Source organism: Bombyx mandarina, chromosome 16, assembly GCF_030267445.1.
Source record: "Bombyx mandarina strain Sakado chromosome 16, ASM3026744v2".
Taxonomy (NCBI): domain Eukaryota; kingdom Metazoa; phylum Arthropoda; class Insecta; order Lepidoptera; family Bombycidae; genus Bombyx; species Bombyx mandarina.
The window spans coordinates 6,056,199-6,077,931 of NC_143222.1; the positions used below are offsets into that span (position 1 = coordinate 6,056,199).

The following is a 21,733-nucleotide window of genomic DNA, read 5'->3' on the forward strand; positions in this document are numbered from 1 at the left end:
GTGAGCTCGTCCACCCATCCAAGTACGAAATCTTGTCATTTTATCGCACATATTGCGATGGTTTCATATTGGATTTGAATTATTTTGCTATTTAGTCTAAAGCTAAGCATCATTTTTTTTTTCCACAGGAGAAAATCGCCGGATCCCCACCCGCGCGGCCGGTGGGGTATGTGGGAGTTGAACCTCACTAAAAACTCCTGCCGCTCACAACCGGCGCCCTACCTCGGACCGGGCCGGAGCCCAGTCGGGGCTATTGAAACGGCGGGACAGGGTTGACGCAGAGCACATTACATCCATCCCACCGTCCCACGGACGCCGGACCGGCGGCCGCCAGCGACACGACCACCGGTTCCCTCGTTCAGCGGGCCGAGAGCCCGCTTTGATGGCGCCGCGTTACACCTTCCCCCAGAGCGGTCGGGGGAACGCGTTCTACCATCACCCGGCTTCCTACTGCGGGTGAGCGTGCAAAGCAAGCCACCCCACGTCTGGGTCTCTCTCCGCACAAAACGGGTGGGACCCCTAGCTCTTAGGGGGCCAGGTCACGGATACGACCCCGGTCCCGACCCCCTGCTCGGCGGCGGCGGGTTTCTGCGTAGTGAGGAGAGCTTTGCCTCACTCGCCCCGCCGCCTCCTTCTGCGAGATGGTGCACTTGCAGAAGTCGAGCATAGACTTCCATGACTCATCGCCGCCAAGCATCGACGCCACGACGCCAGGCAAAAGCTAAGCATCATGTTCAAATTTCATGCTTCCGCTGCTGCCTCCACGTTATCTACTCATCTTCTCATGTCATGCAATGTTGAGGTTTGAATCTTCCACTAGGTAATGAATGACCTCAATGCTGACGGAACAGTATCAGGTAATAAAATACCGCTAAATTAATTACTTAAGATAGTTTGGTCCCTTGCTCGCGTGCTTGTGGGATTCGAACACCGCGATAGGTACATTGTATGACGACTTCTTCACAATGAAGTTTAAATTTCATTAATACCGACATTTTCAGGTTTCAGTAAAAAATTACATGTGTGTTCTATCCGCCTATCCTCGTGGCCATTTAAATGTATCATGCATTGTTGACAGGAGCGATATATTTTGACGCTTAAACAGTTTTACAGATTTACTGGTGGTAAGACCTCTTGTGAGTCCGCGCGGGTAGGCCCTGCTTATTTCTGCCGTGAAGCAGTGATGCGTTTCGGTTTGAAGGGTGGGGCAGCCGTTGTAACTATACTTGAGACCTTAGAACTTGTATCTCAAGGTGGGTGGCGCATTTACGTCGTAGATGTCTATGGGCTCCAGTAACCACTTAATACCAGGTGGGCTGTGAGCTCGTCCACCCGTCTAAGCAATAAAAAAATAAAAAATAAAATCGTCATCCAGGTAAAATTCCCGTACTTTGAATTGATATAGTATACAATCATCTCATACAGACTGCGTTAGTTTGACGCGGTCCGCGGTAACAAACTCACCTGCAACGCGCGCTCATCTTCATTTACCATTTATATTATTATAGTGTGAGTGACAAAATTTATACAGGTTCGTATATTTTTATTAGACTTTTTTTTATTTGATCGTAGTGTATATTTTTAAAGAATAAATACGTAAAGCAACCCTTAAGAAATGTAGACAGAAAAACGAGAATTATTATAATTATTTATACAATAAATTTTGATTTTAAAATCACATTATTTTATCGTTTGCTAATTCGGTTTTTAATACACTTTTATTAGCTTCAGATGTGTGTATGTTAGTATGTAAGAGAATCTTTGAACATGATTTTGACCCCCTTCAAAACGTAGGATTAACTCGAAATTTGGTATACTTATTAAGGACCGATGACAATCAATTTAAATTCAAATTAAAATACCAATTTCAATTTAAAAAAATATACTGAAAAAATTCAAAGTCAACTAAAAAATGAAAAATAATTAATAGTTAAAAAAAACAAACAAAATACTAAATAGAAAATAAATTTGAATTAAAAATAGTGAAGAAAAAATGATTTTATTGTAAAAAAACAAATATCAATTTTTCGTACATTTTCTATTTTTTAGTTGGATTTTCTATAAAAGCGTATTTTGTTAGTTTTTTTAAACTATTATTTTCAACTCTTTTATGCATATGCAACTATTCACCCTGTGGTTGAAATTTGAACATAATTACCTACAGCTCAAGAATCGTTTTTTGTATTACGTTTTCTTTTTGGTTGTGTTATTGACATTTGATTCTTGTAGAGGTGGAAAAAATACATTTTCAAACTTTATTGAAAACTGTAAAACGACTTAACAAAAAGAAAAGAATCTCGATTGATATGCAGAGGAGAACAAGGTATTATTACACAGCTTTGCATATTATTACGTATACACGGGTGGGCTATAAATACTATAAAAAAACAACAATAATAATAATAATATAAACAATGAAATACATGACAATTATCTCCGATACGTTTTGTAAGTATATAACTTTTCTGTAAGAGTTGTTAAGATGTGTCATTAGCATTTCAATGCTCTTAAAAAGGTGACCCTTGAAAGACGGCTACTATAGCTGTAAACACTTACTTTAAAGTTGTAAGACGAACATATTAAATCCATCTGAAAGCGCAAACCAGCTAATAAATGTATGATAATGTACAAAATTATTTTGTCGAAATGAAGTAATATCATAAACTTGAAGATAGAGTAAAGTAAGATACGATGTAACGATATTTATGTATCTATATATATTAAAATGTATTGCTGTTCGTTAGTCTCGCTAAAACTCGTGAACGGCTGAACCAATTTGGCTAATTTTGGTCTTGAATTAATTGTGGAAGTCCAGAGAAGGTTTAAAAGGTAGATAAATATGAAAATGGTCGGATTTAAATAAAAATAACAATTTTGTTTATACAAAAGTTTAGGTCTTTTATTTATCGATTGAGGCACTACGAAGTCTGCCGGGTCAGCTAGTACTTTATAAAGTATGCATTAAAGTTATTATGGAGGTGGCAGTTTTTAGATGTAGGATGGTTAAGTTACGTACGTTTTGGTTGGGGAGTCGCGACGAGTTCTTTCATTTTTCATAAACAATTATAATTTATTTATCATATAGAATATTATTGAATAGAGACGATAAGGAAATGCTTGCACGATTTACAATCACTCAATGTATGGACTAAATTTTTCAATGGTAGCGGCAACAAAGTCGGAGATACGCGTTTTAAGAAGCCGTAAATAGTTATGATAACTGGAAGTTTTTTTTTTTTTTTATTGCCTTTGTAGGCAGACGAGCGTACGGCCCACCTGATGGTGAGTGGTTACCGTCGCCCATGGACTTCAGCAATGCCAGGAGCAGAGCCAAGCCGCTGCCTACTGCTTAATACTCTCCACAAGCCTCGTTTGAAGAAAGACATGTCATAGCGCTCGGGAAAGACCGGGGAGGGGAGCTCATTTCATAGCCGGATGGTACGTGGCAAAAAAGACCGCTGGAAACGCACTGTGGATGACCGCAATGGCTCCAGGTAGTATGGATGAACTCTAACTAATGGAAGTGTCACTAACCTCTTGGCAACATACGAAAAATGAGCAAAAAAATAGGGGATTCAAATTCCCGTGTGTGTTTCTTGCTATATATTTGGATTTTGTCCCTTCTAGACTAGATGCCTAGAATAGCATCATACTATCTCTTTCTCTAGGGGCCGTAAAAAGCGATTACTGTATTTACTGAAAAAAAGCCTATTCCTAATTGATTTTTTGAATACTAACCGAAAAAGACCTACTATCACGTCAATTTTTTGTAACTTTTGGTTTTTACTATGCTTGAACTTTTTAGACTATGCTTAGTTTACTTATGTGCTTGATTAATACAAGTAAACAAAATCATAACTGTACATGAAACAGACAATTTCTTAAAGTAGGTAACTAGTTTTCTGTGTTTGAGCTTGCATTCCTAATGTTTCATATTTGTTTGTATAAATAAATAACTGGTTCTGATGGTAATGCCTTTGTTCAAAGTTTAATAACCTTCTCATTTTTATAACTGTAAGGGATATTTGCATCGTTTTAAAATTCTGGTTTTCAGATTAATTCTCAAGAAGAAGTATGATAAATTTTAGGTTCGTAATTTATTTGGTATCAATAGATCTTTTCAGTAAGACAAGAAAAAAAAGTTTACAGGAAATTAATACTTAGATAATCTCTATATATAAGAATTAATTGCTGTTCGTTAGTCTCGCTAAAACTCGAGAACGGCTGAACCGATTTGGCTGATTTTGGTCTTGAATTACTGGCGGAAGTCCAGAGAAGGTTTAAAAGGTAGATAAATATGAAAATGCTCGGAATTGAATAAAAATAACAATTTTGTTTTTCCTTTGATGTGTCCCCCGTCGGTCTTTTATTTATCAATTGAGGCACTACGAAGTCCGCCGGGTCAGCTAGTTAATTAATAAATATATATTTTTAATCTTTCGGTGGTTTTCAATACGTTATGTAGTCACGGTGCGGTTATGCAACACAGATTCAAGTTATGCAAAGTCAATAGTGCACCCCGTCCTAATGTTAATGGTATTGTAAAACATCGGAACTTCAAATCAGAAGGTATGACTGCTCCGCTGCAGAAATAGGCAGGGTAGTATATACACGTGTGGACTTAGACGCCTTATCATGGTGGATGCGCGTTGGTCATTGCAGTAGCCTGATATAGTATACAGAAAACGGTACCATGCATTCTCCGGTGAATCTCTTAGACCCCTATTACGACGAATTTTATGGCTACTTCGCGGTAGTAATGAACAGATTAACGGTACTTACACGTTCGGCTTATTAATATGTCCTATTGCTAGTAGTAGTAGTCCAGGACCGGATTTAAACTTAATACCGCTCCTGGGCACCGGAAAAAAAACCGCCCCAATACTGGAATTTTACTTAAACTAGTAAGTATATTAATATAGTTTATATATTTTGTTTTTCAAAATTAAAATAACTAATTTATTGCAGAAATTTTATTATATATTCCAAAAACATAAATAAATATTTGTTTTTTTCTAACAATTAAAAATTTTTTTCACTTTCAAAATTTTGCCGCCCTAAAAAATTGCCGCCATAGGCACTTGCCCCGACTGCTCCTAGTGTAAATCCACCGCTGAATGTGTCCTACATTAAATATACGAGTAATTCACATAATTTAATAAGAGTATGTACTTGCCCCACATAATTTACAAAAAGTACAACACAAGATACAAAAAGAAGTTAGGTACGTGCTGAGTTGAACTTTCCTATTTTTTTTAGGTCGAATTGTAACATTGGAAACCATTGATGGTTTTTACATTTTTTTACAGGTATCTTTTTTGAAGACAGAAGATGATACGAGCAGCAGAGGTTCGTAATATTAAAATGTGTCAATTAAAACTAATTAGTTAAAAGTATTTAGCTGTTATAGTGTCGCCCTTCAATGCAGAGTAAGGCGGGTGGGTGGCCGTATTCACATTGTGATTTCGATGGGCTCTGATAAACACTAATTAACAGGTGAGCTGAGCTCGCCCTTGTGTTAGTCACGAATTGACCAATACTGACATAATTAAAAGTACTTTTGCGGTTTGATCCCGCTTTTTTTATTCATCATCATTATCCAGCCCTTCTCCCAGTCATCTGGGGTTGGCGTAACATGTTTTCTCCTTCCATACTCTTCTATCATATACCATTTCTTCGCTCACTCCCTTCTTACCCATATCGTCTTTCACGCAATCCATCCATTTCTTCTTAGGTCTATCTCTTCCTCTATGTCCTTCCACATTCATAGTTAACATTCTCTTACCAACCTCATTTTCATTTCGTCTCATCACATGTCCATACCATCCCAAACGCGCACTTCTCAGCTTCTTTGTCATAGGTGCCACTTTCAGACTTCCTCTAGCATATTTATTCGGTATTCTATCCATTCTCGTTACTCCACACATCCATCGCAACATTCGCATCTCTGCTGCATGCAATCGCCTTATCCGCTATCTTAGTCTTCCAACAAGCTGATTCATACAAGACGGCAGGCCTTAAGGTCTTATATATTTTATATATCACGAAAAACGAAGAAATTATTATATTATAAGGAGATTTGGTGATTTATGCCTGAAAATATCTGGGGGTGTTCTTTTGTATGTACATATATCGGAAGCACTTTACAAATAAATTAATTGCTACTTCGCACGCACGCGACCTCGCCTAAGGTGACAAGTCATGCCGGAATTATTATACACAAATCGGTGACAACGCCGTATCGCCATGATGTGGCAAAATTTGTACTTTTTATTGACAGTTTTGTAGTAGTTAAACTAATCCAACATCCAATTGTTTGAGATGATGCCATCATCTCGTTTCCATCATCATCTCATCCATACTACCTGGTGCCACTGCGTTCATCCACAGTACGTTTCCAGAGATCTTTTTTGCCACGTACCATCCGGTTTTGGAATGAGCTCCCCTCCACGGTGTTTTCCGATTGCTATGAAATATCCTTCTCCAAACGAGGCTTGTGGAGAGTACTTAACGGTAGGCAGAGGGTTGGCTCTGCCCCTGGCATTGCTGAAGTCCATGGGCGACTTTAATCATTCACCATCAGGTGGGCCGTATGCTCGTTTGCCTACAAGGGCAATAAAAATAATAATTTTAATAACAATAACGGGTCATCGTGTTTACCGGACACGGATAGCCACGAGGAAAATCCCTTTACCCGGACAGAAACTCTTTATCCAATGGAGCAGGGATGATGATTTTGCCGGATAATACTTACACGAGAACAATGATAGTTTGTGAAATCATATTTGATAGTTTTTGGCAGGCTGGCATTGCTCCGGCTCACAGAGGCAGCTTAAGGCGTTAAGTATGCTACTTCCAACTTGGGCCCTCTTTATCGCGAAGCTCGGGAATGAGAGGGGATGAAAACTCTACCCAGAAAAAAGTCACGGGAGGGAATAGCGAAGGGTTGCAAATGGGGGAGCCCCATAGGCAACCCAAGGCGAGAGGCACTTGTTATGTGTACTCCCGCACCACTTAAGGTTGGACCACACTACCGCAAGCTAGACGAAGGGGCCAGGAGCTCCCTTCTATATTCTCGAGGTGTTCCTAGGGGTCGCTTACAGCCCGCTCGTATACTACACTTCCGACGGCCCGACGTCTAAGTTACTCTGCGACACCGCGGAAGAATTTTTTTTCTTATTATCCATACCTGCGTGCATTCTATTGATCTTCTTTGTGTAGTTCAGTGAGTTACAAGAACCAAGGATAATAGGACAATTCAGTTTTTCTAATTATATCACGAAGTCACCATTAAATATTGCGTGACTGTAAAATCAGGCTAACAAGGAAATACACGACATTTCATTCCTGATCGCGATTTGTTCATTCTTCACTTTAATAGTACTGGTTTTTTATTGCATAAATGGTTGAACGGACACCATGCTCACATGGTGTTAAGTGGTTACCCCATCAAAAACGTTAATGCCGCCACCCACCTTAAGACATGAATCCCATCATGACAATGAAAACTCAGTTTTATCGTACAATGATGACCCTACTCTTCGAGTCAGAATGCATTACTGCTACGCGGTAGAATTTGGCAGGGTAGTACCTACCATGTGGACTCACAAGATGCTCTACCGTCAGTAACAAAAACACAGATTTCAATGGATAAGTGTAGGTTAAGCATTGTTATGTTTTATTGATCAAAACTAAACCAGCTTAAGAACATGGTGGTAAGTGCCCATCCTGTCTCATGTATAGTGGTACTAGATGCATGGCAGCGCCGCTACCTATCATATTGTCGCTTTTCAAAATTTGTTTGAAGAAAAACACGACAAAGCCGTAAAGACAAAAGACAAAGTAAAATTATTAATAAAATATGGTACAGACACTAAGCTATTTATATAAAAGGTTTAAAATAAAATCACCTATATACATATTACTTGATAGAAAATACCACATCATCAAAGAAGAACCTAGTTATCCTGTTAGTTAGTCCTGTTATAATTTTAAACAACTGTGAAGCAACGGCGAACAACTCTATTGTCAGTCTAGTGGTTAAGTTTTCAAGATAGATAGATTTCCGGTAGGTAGTGGCTTAGCTCTGGCCCTGGTATTGCTGACGTTCATGGTTCAGATGGACCGTAGGCTCGTCTCCCTGCAATGGCAATAAAAAAAAGATAGTCTGGTGTAACAAGTTATCTTACGGATCACGCTTGTAAGTCATAAATCTGTATAGTAATTGAAATTGTGATCGACGAGGACTATTGTATATTTTTTTATTTAAATTTAATCTAATATTAATATTAATATAAACTAATATAAATTAATATTAATCATAATTATTTTAATTTATATTCTTGTTTTTTTCTATGTAGCTTCCTTAATTTATGTTGTTTTCGACCTCAAAATCAAATCTAATACTTAAATAAGATAACTTAGAGTTTTGCGTACTATAAAACTGAGACTACAAACTCAAATTGGGAGGCGGCATTACGTTGTTACGTCTATGAGCTCCGGTAACCACTTAAAACCCAGTGAGCCGTAAACTCATCCACCCATCTAAGCAATAATAAATAAGTTTTTTACTGGTGGTAGGACCTATTGAGAGTCCGCGCGGGTAGGTACCACCACCCTGCCTATTTCTGCCGTGAATCAGTAATGCGTTTCGGTTTGAAGGGTAGGGCAGCCGTTGTAACTATACTTGAGACCTTAGAACTTATATCTCAAGGTGGGTGGAGCATTTACGTTGTCGATGTCTCTAGTAACCACTTAACACCAGGTGTGCTGTGAGCTTGTCCACCCATCTAAGCAATAAAAAAAAGTTCACATTGTAATGTGAACTTTATTTGTTTACCATTCATTGTTAATACACAAAATGCAATTTAACAAATTAATCTATTACCTTAGGCATGCGCATGTCCCATCGAAGAGGTGGGGCCAGCAATGGCGGGGTCTTGTCCTGGCCAATTCCTACTCTTCATGAGTATATTGGAGTCATTCATCAATGGGCGCTGTGATTTAGCAGACCCTTGCAACAGAATCAAGAGCAGAGATCAACTTGATGATAGCTACGACTTTGTTGTCGTGGGCGGTGGGACAGCTGGTGCAGTGGTGGCTGCAAGACTCTCGGAGAATCCTCAATGGAAGGTAATATTTTCAATCCAGACTCAGCAATTAAGGTTTTATAACCGTAGGTAAAGTGCCTGACAAATTCGAGTCCAGTAATGCACAGCCATGCAAGATGATTTTTATTATTCTAAATTAAATAATCTCAAGGTCAACCTAATGTCATGTAGTTACCGTAATTTATAAACATTTAAAAATAGCGTTAGTAATAAAAAATTAAATTTAAAAGGTATTTGTTCGAACCTTGTGACCGTAAAGAATTTTCTTTCGCTGAACATTGGTTCAGCAATATTTTTTTACATATGTTTAGATGTTATATACGACACGGATCTCAATCCACGCCCTTACGCACCCAGATCCGAATCTATGGCTTTCTGAATGGGAGGAATGCGTGACATTGCTGGGTAATTGGTGCGCTGTGCTCAAGGTAAAAAATTATGTGGTGTCGTGGGACACCAGGTAGGAACGAAGTTCCTTCGGCTAATGTAGAATCGACACAAATTGCAAAAAAAATCGTGCTCAATTTTATGTAGGTTTTCTTGATTTTTCTCTTAAATTTTGCTGATTAGTTTTTATTTAAGTACAAGAAAGTATTTAGGAAATTCAGTATTTTAGGAAATAATAAATTACTTAAAATAAAAAAAAAACATCGTAATTCAAATTATCAACTAAAATAACAAAATATGTCTCTTTATTTTTGTTTGACAACATAAAATTACATAGAAATAGAAAAATAGAAATAATAATAGAAAGAGAATGGATGAGAGAACGAAAAGAAAGAGGGAGAAAGAGAAAGGTATTATACACTACTCGCTTGTGTATGCGACTGTCGCGCCTGCGCGCGTCTCATTTAACGGTTTTATTCCACGCCCTTTTTTCCACGGATTTTTTCTTACGGTTTTACTATCACATTTTTTTCAGTTCGGTCGCGCAGCAAAATCCCTATCCCCTCCAAGCCTGCCGTAAGGAACTTCGTTCCAAAAATAAGACTTAACAACTTAGGACTCCAGACTGTGCGTTTTATTACAACTACGATCATTGATGAAGCGAAGTTCCGTCGATTGTGTTCGCACATGCAGTTTATTCTCCTTAACGTACAAATTCGACGCAGTTTTAAAGTACTTTAGTAGTTGACTATAAAACGTTCGATTATGTGGTATGAGTAACGTGAACATTTTTTTTCGTGTCAAAGCGGGACGTCTACGGAATTTCGTATCTATATATTAATATGTGAAGCAAAAACTTTGTATCCCTTTTTACGAAAACTGCGTGGACGGAGGAGTATGAAATTTTCCACACTTATAGAGAATATAGAGAAGAAGTGCACAATGCTAATTTTTTTTTTAAATAATGCACAAAAGATACATTAAATCAATAAAGAAAACATTACACACACTACATACCATGTATTTGACGCACACACGCCTGCATACTATTTATTGTCAAGCTTTTGTTCTTGAAGTTTGTGGTCAAATTGAGAATAGATTAAATATTGTTTGTCTTTATTAATATTTTTTGGAACGAAGTTCCTTACGGCAGGCTTGGAGGGATAGAGATTTTGCTGCGCGACCGAACTGAAAAAAATGTGATAGTAAAACCGTAAGAAAAAATCCGTGGAAAAAAGTGCGTGGAATAAAACCGTTAAATGAGACGTGCGCAGGCGCGACCGTCGCATACACAAGCGAGTAGTACCTTTCTCTTTCTCCCTCTTTCTTTTCGTTCTCTCATCCATTCTTTTTCTATTATTATTTCTATTTTTCTATTTCTATGTAATTTTATGTTGTCAAACAAAAATAAAGAGACATATTTTGTTATTTTAGTTGATAATTTGAATTACGATGTTTTTTTATTTAAAGTAATTTATTATTTCCTAAAATACTGAATTTCCTAAATACTTTCTTGTACTTAAATAAAAAGTAATCAGCAAAATTTAAGAGAAAAATCAAGAAAACCTACATAAAAATGAGCACGATTTTTTTTGCAATTTGTGTCGATTCTACATTAGCCGAAGGAACTTCGTTCCTACCTGGTTTCCCACGACACCACATATTATTTATAGTGTAGCCTTGGCAAAATTTGTGATTATAGAAGTATAAAATACAATCATAATAGTGTACAAACTTACCATTCCAATTAATTATTATAGTCGCATTTCGACTACTGCGGGACCTCTAGTATAAATAAATACATATATAGGGTACGTCGGAGTAAAATACAATATTTAAGTGCAAAATAAAATATATGGTCTAAAATGACTTGAAATAATTTATTATGGTATCTTACCTTCACTGGCCTCTTAATTCTTACACCAACCTCGTTTAAAATTATATTTATAAATAATTTCGCAACAAAAAACTAGTTTTCTACAGCAAAATTAGTTACTTTAGTATGTATTTTGTAATACAATAAGGATTTGGGATAAGTAAGTATTCGGTAAGTTTCTATTATACACATGCACAACAAATAAATGAAAGCGGGACATTTTCGTTCTCGTTCGGGACAGCGGGACAGACAGCCTGAAAGCGGGACAATCCCGCCCAAAGCGGGACGTATGGTCACGTTAGGTATGAGGCATATTGTGAGCTCGCTTTGCTTGGTATTATGCTGGAACCACACTGCGTTATGCGCTATTCGTTATGTGACTACGCCGTATTCGCCAAAATATATGTTAAGCGCGCAAGCAAGAAACATGTCATCCACACTTCGAACTTGTGCGCTGAATTATGCCAAATAAGGCAAATATGTGTCTTGTTTGCGTGGAGCGATGGACGTGTTGAGAGTTGCCGCCATTTATTATTTCCTAAATGTTTCTTACCAATACTTGTTGTACAAAGTTACTAAAAGACCTAAAAGACCTAAAAGACCGAAAAGAAAACGCTGGTGGATGATTACAAGTCATAAGACACGTCGATATACGACCGCCACAAGCGAGCGAATGACTCACCGAAGTGTGGGCAGTCGATGCGCATATTCGCCTTATTCCTGTCCTTTGAAGTGTGTCAAAAAACCGACAAGTCGAAGGATACGCGTACATATTTGCTATTCGTCCTTATGTGTTATGCGTACGAATAAAGCGAATATTGACGAATATACTCTCCACACTTCGCCGTATGCGCGTGAATAGCTCGCATAACGAATAGCTAATAGCGCAGTGTGGTTCCGGCATTACGGTATGGCTTGTTTGTGTTGCAATTTTGCTCCATAATTCCAATAGAGATTTCGATCCCAAGTCGCCTAAACTCCAAGAAATGTAAAAAATTATAGTGCATTTAAAAAAAAAGAGTTTATCGTATCGTAAACGAATCATGTATTTTGTACATTAAATTATTTAAAAAATTATCGTAGAATAAACTTAATTAACTTCACCAGTGCTGAAATCTATTTCTTTACGTTTTCGTTTGTGAAATTTCCGTAATGAAAACATGGATTGCGATCATGAACAATATATTTTTTTTAAATATTACTTTTTAAGAATCGCAGAGTGTAAAGGGCTTTATTTATAATTGTCTTCTTCTTACAATTATCACACTATGGGGTCGGCGCAGAATGACCTATTTTTTCATACAGATCAGATATCATATCTGTATCATTCACCAAGTCATTTTAGGATGCCCTTTCCTCATATTACTGTTTTTATTACAATAATGTTTTTATTTATGGTATAAACTAATTATGATTGTGATTTTTTTGCAAAGTATACTACATTAAGAAGCAATTCGTGGTTCATTAAAGGATTTGTGTTTTTTTGACGTACAAAACACCTTGCGGTCAGTTTATAATTACGAGTATATACAAAATTACCTCGATGTTACATCTTCTAGAAAAAATCAAGGCCTCGTATCACATCGTAATAGCTTCTGCATTGTTTGATGGTCACGTGAATTATCACACAAAATACTTATGGTTTTATTTAGCAAACACTTAAAACCGCGTAAATAAATATACATTAACTGGCCTTTTAACACAATATGTCAATCTAAAACAGTTTCCCAAAACGTACTACGTCTATTTATGCGGCAGAAGTTCTACCTTATATCTGGTGTCTATGGGCTTTGAGAGTCCCTTAACATCGTCTTTTAATAACTTATTGAAAGATATGTTTAATATTGTTGCCAGGTGTTACTATTAGAAGCCGGAGGAGACGAGCCTATTCAATCAGCGGTGCCATCTTGGGTGACCGCTTATTGGGGTCGCAATGACACAGATTGGCTGTATTATACTGAGCCTCAAGAGAAAGCATGCCTCGCAAATGGAGGAATATGCTCGTGGCCAAGAGGAAAGATGTTGGGTAAATTAATTTTATTAATTGCATCGACGAGCATCTGGCCCATTTGATAATAAGTAGTTACCGTCGCTTATGGATATCAACAGTTCTTTTCAGTCATTCACCATCTTAGGCCTTACAGCCCGTTACAGCCGTCTATACTAGTTGTCTTGACATTCTGGTCTCCTCCATTCGAACTACATGTCCTGCTCATCGTAGGCGTCCAATTTTTATAGTTTTTATGATATTAGGATCCCTGTAAATATCACACAAGGTTATAGCCTGTTCTCTGTATATTGTTTTCAGTCATTACCTTCTACATTTTAATGCTATTATCGTATTAAATAGACTCAAAATTAAGTTACTATCACTATAGGTAATTACTGTTGGTCATTTTGTCGATACATAACTCGGCTATTCGAAGTAAAGTATCAAAAACCGAATAGAAATCTGAATGTTTGTTTAGTCTGAATCAATCTTCATGCGCTGAAATTTACTTTAGGTGGCTGTAGTGTTATCAACGGCATGATGTATATGAGAGGTCACGCTGCCGATTACGACGGATGGGCGGTAAACGGCGCCGAGGGTTGGTCGTGGTTCGATGTACTTCCGCACTTCTTAAAAAGCGAAGACAATAAGGAAATCGGGAATGGGGTTTCTAGTCAATATCATACAACTGGTGGCCTCATGCCAGTGCAAAAGGTAGATAGACATTATAAGTATAAATAAAGAAGTCGAGGAGATTGCGATCCAGAACTGATTTTAATTCTAGTTCCAAGTTCTTAATCGTGGTTTAAATACGGTTTTCGAAACGTAGAAGTGAACTTTGAGGGTATCTATTTAATTAAACATATCTAAAACTAGCCCTTAAAAGATTAGTTTAACAATTCAATTCGAAAAAAAAGCCGTTTGTCACCCCCAAAATATTTTTACACAATTTGTTGCCGCAGTTTTTGATGTACGTCATTTTCGCATTTTTATTTTATGAAAAAAAAAACAGGTTTCTACGCTTTGGGTCCACATTATTACAATTTTACGATCTAGATATATATTCTTTTTGCATTTTAGATTTGTGTCTTCGTCATGTCATGCCATTACATTGTGCCTTAAATTCGCAGTTCCGGTATGCGCCGCAGTTCGCTCATGATGTGGTCTCAGCTGCAATTGAGCTCGGATATCCTCCTACTAGTGATCTGAATGGGGAAACGATAACAGGATTCACAATCGCGCAAGCTATGAACGAGTGAGTTACGTTAATTACCAATTACCACACAAAGGTTTCTAAAGTATAAAATAAATATTATATAATAAGATTTTTTTGTTTGCGGTATATGGAAAGTTCTAAGCAACAGTCCATCTCATGATTACCAGATACCGTAGCGTATATGCCACTACTTCTATTGAAATAAATGCTCGAAATCTAAACTAGAATTGGAACCAAATATAAAATTTATGAAAATTTATAACATATACTAGCTGTACCCGTCCGCTTCGCTAGGCATTTAAAATTAACATTATTATTTCTCACCCTCACAAAGATTCTCATGATTAACGCACCCGTAACTGGTGTAGGGAGTCCAACACTCATAAATATAAGCCTATCCATTAAGTACATGTTTTTTCTACATGGATACCAAGTTTGAAGTCAATCGGATGCATGGTTCAGTAGTTATAACGGAACATCTGTAAAAACCACTGTTGATTTATATATTACTGTAGATAAATTTTTAACAGACGTTATTGATATAATTTTTTAAATACAATCTTACTATTTTCGATTATGTCATTGATTTTTGTTGTAAATGGGAACCGATATCTTAAAGTGTCATAAATTTAAACCTTGACTACAGGATGTGTTTAATTGTAGTGGAGGTTCACGCTATAGTTCGGCTCGTGCATTCCTCCGTCCTGCGGCACACAGGGAGAATCTACACGTATTACTTAACGCCATGGGTTCAAGGGTCATCATTGATCCACTTGAAAAGAAAGTCACTGCTGTTGAGTACATAAAAGATGGTCAAACGAAAACAGTCGGAGTTATAAAAGAGGTAATTAGTAAGATGCCTAAAAATACGGTTGCTTACAATATGTTGATAAAAATAAATAACAAGGGCAAAACAACTAAACCTATGTTGGAACTTCAAATACTAACATTAGCAAATAGTCGGATTATGATGTGTTATTCCTTTTAAAGATAATATTGTACACAAAATGGAATATTTACAAGTCAGATTGCAATAGTTTTCTTTGCACTCGACTATCATGAGTGTATTGATATACAAATAAGATTATATTTTCCAGGCAATACTATCAGCAGGGACATTGAACTCTCCGCAAATATTACTTCTGTCTGGAGTGGGGCCAAGAGAGACCCTTGATAAATTTAATATACCAACTATACAAGAGCTCCCAGGTGTAGGACAAAACTTACAAAATCATGTCGGAGTTCAGCTCTCCTTCACATTGACAAAGGAGCCCGATGTGCCTGTATTGAATTGGGCAACCGCTATGGAGTATATGCTTAACAGAATGGGTCCTATGTCAGGAACTGGAATGTCTCAAGTGAGTGAAATTTATTTTAAGGTTCACTTTTAGTGATGGTTTTGAAAACATGAAGGCGGACCGTCGTGGTCGTAAAATATATTTCGAGCTGCGGCGGCTTTGTGTTACTCCGTCGCCTGGATCCAATATAAACACCTATTATTACGCTACTGCTCCAAATTTTTTTTTTATTGATTTGATGGGTGGACGACTTTCCGGCCCACCTGGTGTTATGTGCTTACCTGAGCCCATAGACACCTACAGTTTTTACATTACAACGGCTACCCCGCCCTTCAAACCGAAACGCATTTCTGCTTCACGGCAGAAATAGGTAAGGCGGTGGCATCTACCCGTGCGGACTCACAAGATGTCCTAACACCAGTAAATAAGGATTGATAGGTAACCTTCTAGCGATATTGTAACTACATGGTGTATCGCTTAATAAGAGGATTATCATATTTTAATGCACTAGTTAGACACATTATGGGTTAAATAGAGTTCATGCAGACCACAAAGATACCATCGCGTACCATGAAACACGAAGTGGAAGCTGTATAATTTTAATTTTTTTATTATCCTAGATCTGAGTCAAGCTCACGACACATCACAAATTTATATTAATGAAGTCTAAATAGATTTAAACTCGTTGTTACATTATTATTCATTATTGTTTGTTTATTACTGTTGGTAGGACCTCTTGTGAGTCCGCACGGGTAGGTACCACCACCTCGCCTATTTCTGTCGTGAAGCAGTAATGCGTTTCGGTTTGAAGGGCAGCCATTGTAACTATACTCAGACCTTATATACCAAGGTGGGTGGCGCATTTACGTTGTATATGTCTATGGGCTCCAGTAACCACTTAACACCAGGTGGGATGTGAGCTCGTCCACCCATCTAAGCAAGAAAAAAAATCGTTTTCTAGAAAATCTAACATATTTTTTTTATATGTATCTATAATCAAAACGCTTCAGTTAACAGGTATTGTTAACTCTCGGTACGCGCCTTCGGGCGGACGTCATCCTGACATACAATTCTTCTTTGGCGGTTATTATGCCACCTGTGGAGACGGTGTAATACCTGATGACGTGAAAGTGAAAGAAATTACAGATAAGAAGGAGATATCGTAAGTAGTATTTATTTAATCTTGATTATTATATTTATTGTTCGATTGAATCGGTAGAGCATTAGTTAGCACCCCTAACTTTGCGCCGAGGGTATTGGGTTCGATTCCCACATCGGGCTTACATTGTGTATTAAACAGTTTTGTTTGCTCTCTGTCTGGGTGTTAACGTTTATAAGTATGTTTGTCGGTTTCTGGTATCCATAATACAGGGAATCCTAAATTGAGGCCGGATGACCGTGCGTGATTTGTTTCCAATATTTTTTTATTTTATTAAGGCTTATTAAAAACTTATTCGTTTAGGAAGTTCACGTATTTTTCAGGAGTAAACAATCAGTAATTATTAACTGAAGTCTTATTTATTTCGTTTTTAATATAAAATAATCTACATTTTACAATTTTCTTTTAGATATTTTAACGTGTATTCTGAATTACAGGATATCAGCGATATCTCTACATCCACGCAGTCGCGGCTACCTCACTTTGCAGTCCGTTGATCCAACGCAGCCTCCGCTCATGCAACCGAACTACTTTTATGACGAGCACGAGATGGATGTGCTAGTTGAGGCCGCTCAAATCGCTTATAAACTAGCTAACACTACGGTAATTATGGACATATAATTAATAATGTACCTTGTATAATGTACATGTCCTTCTTCAAACGAGGCTTGTGGAGAGTATTAAACGGTAGACAGCGGCTTGGCTCTGCTCCTGGCATTGCTGACGTCCATGATAAATGGTAACCACTCACCACCAGGTGGGTCGTATGCTCGTCTGCCTAAACGGCAATAAAAAAAAAGCTTTAGTAAGGTTTAGCATCAAACATCAGCATCGTATGTCGACACTGCTGGACATAGGTCACTCCCAATTTAAATCAGTGAGCCCAGTCTAGGGGTCTTCACAACATTTTTTACCGGGCCACCTTACGTAAGAGGGAGGGGAGGGGGGCGTGTTTCACTTTACGTTTCCCAATACGATCATCACTCAAGAATCAGTCTTGTCGTATTATCTATACAAAAAATGTCATCGAACATCGGGCCAAAATCGTTATTGTTGTCGGAATTCCTTAACCAAAGTTATTGAAGCAGATAGTATAAAAAGAAAAAAAATTTAGGGAGGCCTAGGAAGATATCTGCTATGTAGTTTCTGAACAACGTAACAAAAGTGGTGCTTGAGCTATTTCAAATAGTGAGTGTATTTAAGTCAATAATTTAGTGTCAATCACAGTAAAACGTAATCGGGGTAAAGTAGTGTTTAAATAAAAATTTGTAATTGTGCATTTTCTAATAGATAATGCGTGAAAAGTATGGAATGACTCCAACAGAAGGATATGGGAATGAATGTGAGGGCGGTGGACTTTCTCCGACACCTGAATTCTTTAGATGTTTGGCGCAACATCAAACCGCCCCTGAAAACCACCAAGTTGGTACTTGCAAGATGGGGCCGCGTACCGACCCGATGGCTGTAGTGGATATGCAGCTTAGGGTTCATGGAATAAAGGGTAGGTTTTCAAGAAATCTAATAGTTCTACATAATATGTCTTGTAATAAAGCCTTGAGGATTACGAGAATGTTTTTTTTTTTTTTTTTTTTTTCGACACTATGTAGAAATTTCATTAAAGGTTAATAAATTGACCAACAATTTAGCTTATTAAATTTTTCTTAGTTTATTAAAATCGCATATAGTTGACGTAAAGATGATTAATTAAGGTTTTGTTCTTGAATTTCAGGTTTACGCGTGGCTGATGCGTCAATAATGCCAACGGTTCCGTCAGGTATGATTTCAGTAACTTTTGCCCGCGACTCCGTCCGCGTGGAATAGTTACTTTAGCATAACGCTAAATTTTACCCCCCACTTCATTTACGTAGAAAGTGACAATATTTTTGAATTATAGAATGTTAAGGAGCTATTTATACCCCTATTTAGAAACATTCTATATTGGTGCTCCACTTGTATTGGTCTTACCGTGACGCTATATAGCCTATAGCCTTCCTCAATAAATGGGCTATCTAACACTGAAATAATTTTTCAAAATGGGAACAGTAGTTCCTGAGATTAGCGCGTTCAAACAAATAAACAAACTCTTCAGCTTTATAATATTAGTATAGATTATAATTCGTTACACGAGTTGAAGTGTTATGTTAGTCCTTGTAGGAAGAACAATTGCAGCACCTGATACCTCGTAGTTTACTTAAAATTTTGCGAAACAGTGTGTTTCAATTATTTAGCCTGCTATCTTTTCTATTTTGAAGCGGATGACACCTTTGATAGACGGACGTTTAACTACACGATCTTAAGTTTTTATTAGTGTCACAGTCAGACAGTACCGTTGTCCATAATAAGATATTAATACGAGGTCTCTTTTGTATTTTAATAAAAGCTGTCGTAATCTTTCGTAGCACACGAGATGTTGATATGAATCTATATTATTATGAGCTCACAGTATCCCTTTTCACACATCCCTACCGCTGTTAAATACGTTTTTCTAGAAACTTGTTAGTTCTATTTTCATTATTTCATTATTATAAAGTTATTTAGAAAAATTTTCACACGATCAATTCATTTTGAAATACAACATATGAGGCCATCAGCGCAAAAGTGACCTAACCCACAATTCATATTTGTGATTATGTATTGCAATTTATTTAAAGCATAACAAATTTTGATGCAAAATCGGCCTATCCCTAGTTTCATCCATAGATAACAGAAGACTTTGTAAACATCATTTTAGCGCGTATTTTTTTGCCTCCAAAGTATTGTAAAGGTGAATTCGAACTTCATTATCTCCATATTAGCTGTGGTAAGCTTAGGCCACTATTGCACTGACGGCTTCATATATTGTACGGCGTCTTACATACCAGGCGACGGACCCTTGTCGTTTATTTTCCAGTCCAACGTTACTTTCGTGAGTTTTTATCGAAATAACTTTGAATATTAATAATACAGGTAATACGGCAGCACCTACCATAATGATAGCGGAAAGAGCAGCAGAATTTGTTACAATCAGATACCAACAAGCGAAGAGAACGCCAGCGGAACTTGGGAATCGATTCGGTCACCCCAGCGACTCCAGCGCCAATAATGAGAACAGGTACTGTAGCCAAATAGAAGAAATATAGCAAAAAAACTGGATTGTCTCAACGACAGTATAAAGAAACTATTTAATCCGTTACCAATTAAACATGCGTATAGAATTTTGCATACAGTTTGTCCAGGGCACACGAAAGAAAATTTGATACCTTTCAATAAATACTATCTGTAGAGGATATTTTTTCGGCGAAGAAATAACACTATAAATTTAAATTTCCTTCAAGAGAATTTTCCATACTTTATAGTGCCACTATTAGAAGGGGCCAAGAAAAAAAATGCACAATAATATAGTATTTGAAAAAGGCATATTACTCCCATTATGTATGTATGCAAGTTTTGCGTTTTTCCAATTAGCAGCTATAGAATAGTTCCTTTTTTTTCCTCCTTCCTATTTGTTGGTAGTCTAAGGGGCTATTCCAGCTACCTATGCACATTTTGGCTCCAAGTCCTGCCAGCTCATTCGTGAGCTCAACCTAGAGGGACTTGTTAGCCCTAGCAAGAGCGGTGCTTCGCTGAATCTACCACCGGATCGGAATAGCAACCCACTGATAAGTTCCGACGAGTAACTCAGCGGATACTCAGCCTGTGGGCACATCATCTGATTGACAAACATTAACATGAGCGAAGCAGCTGGTTAAATATATTATTCTTATAAAACTATTTTTTTAAAATTCATATTATTTTTAGGCCAGGAGGATTTGGCACATATAGCCAAGAAAATAAAGACGACAAGTTAACAGACAAGGAAACAAACAAAAACCACCAGTGGGACCAAAGATGGAAACCTTGGGACAAAAACTGGCACGGCTGGCATGAATGGCAGAACAAACCGAATTCAGACTGGCACAAAAACAACCCACAAGAACAAAGCCAGAGATACTACGATTAAACAAATTTGATGTTTGTAATAACAAATTTAATAAATAAATTACACGCCAGAATTATTTCCGTTTTTCCTTTTTTGTTTCTTCGTTTCTATAGGCTATCGGTAAATGTGTGAAATAGACTTATTTGTTAAAACTACTCATGTGACACTTATATTAAGCCGACGGTACAGTTATAAAAACCATTCTTGAAATGCCAAATATTTTTTTTTTTTTCCTATTCTTGTAGCCTTGAGAGGCTATTTCAGCTTCACCCTAACGTTTGTAGGTGAGCTCGCGGGGCTCAACCGGAGAGTTGCTAACACTGACCCTAGCAAGAGCAGTGCTTCGCAGAATCTACCACCGGATCGGAAACGCGACCCACTGAGAAGATCCGGCGAGAAACTCAGTGGGCTAAGGAAATGCCAACAATAACTATTCCAAGTATCAAGTCAACCGGATAAACAAATGCGAAAACATTAATTTAGAATATGTATGTAATAAGATTACACTCAATATTTAAGATTTCTTATTATATGATTGAACACGACAGCGCGGTGCGTCTAGAACATCGCACGCTGTAGTTGGATGTTTCCAGCTCTACGGTTATGTTCTATAGCGAAAACAGATTAGTGAGGAAGTAAGAGTAACCACTTAACATCGGGTGGGCCGTGAGCTCGTCCACCCATCCAAGAAGTAAATAAAAAATCTTATTCAATATGTTACAATCACTCACTTAAACAA

At 37.4% G+C, this 21,733-nt stretch overlaps 2 protein-coding genes across 2 annotated transcripts in view; one reads left to right on the forward strand and one right to left on the reverse strand.

The window, feature by feature from the left end:
* The window catches only part of LOC114246752 (uncharacterized), a 148,679-nt gene that overhangs the window by 81,501 nt on the left and 45,445 nt on the right, over positions 1-21,733 (reverse strand). The window lies entirely within an intron of this gene.
* LOC114246813 (glucose dehydrogenase [FAD, quinone]) lies at positions 1,380-21,070 on the forward strand. Its single transcript, XM_028179517.2, has 14 exons — positions 1,380-1,531; positions 5,310-5,349; positions 8,893-9,132; positions 13,228-13,399; positions 13,878-14,077; positions 14,494-14,618; positions 15,243-15,423; positions 15,677-15,937; positions 16,888-17,039; positions 17,474-17,639; positions 18,327-18,537; positions 18,766-18,810; positions 19,983-20,127; positions 20,814-21,070. Exons 2-14 carry the CDS (start codon positions 5,332-5,334, stop codon positions 21,013-21,015), a joined length of 2,118 nt encoding a protein of 705 aa, XP_028035318.2. The 5' UTR covers positions 1,380-1,531; positions 5,310-5,331; the 3' UTR covers positions 21,016-21,070.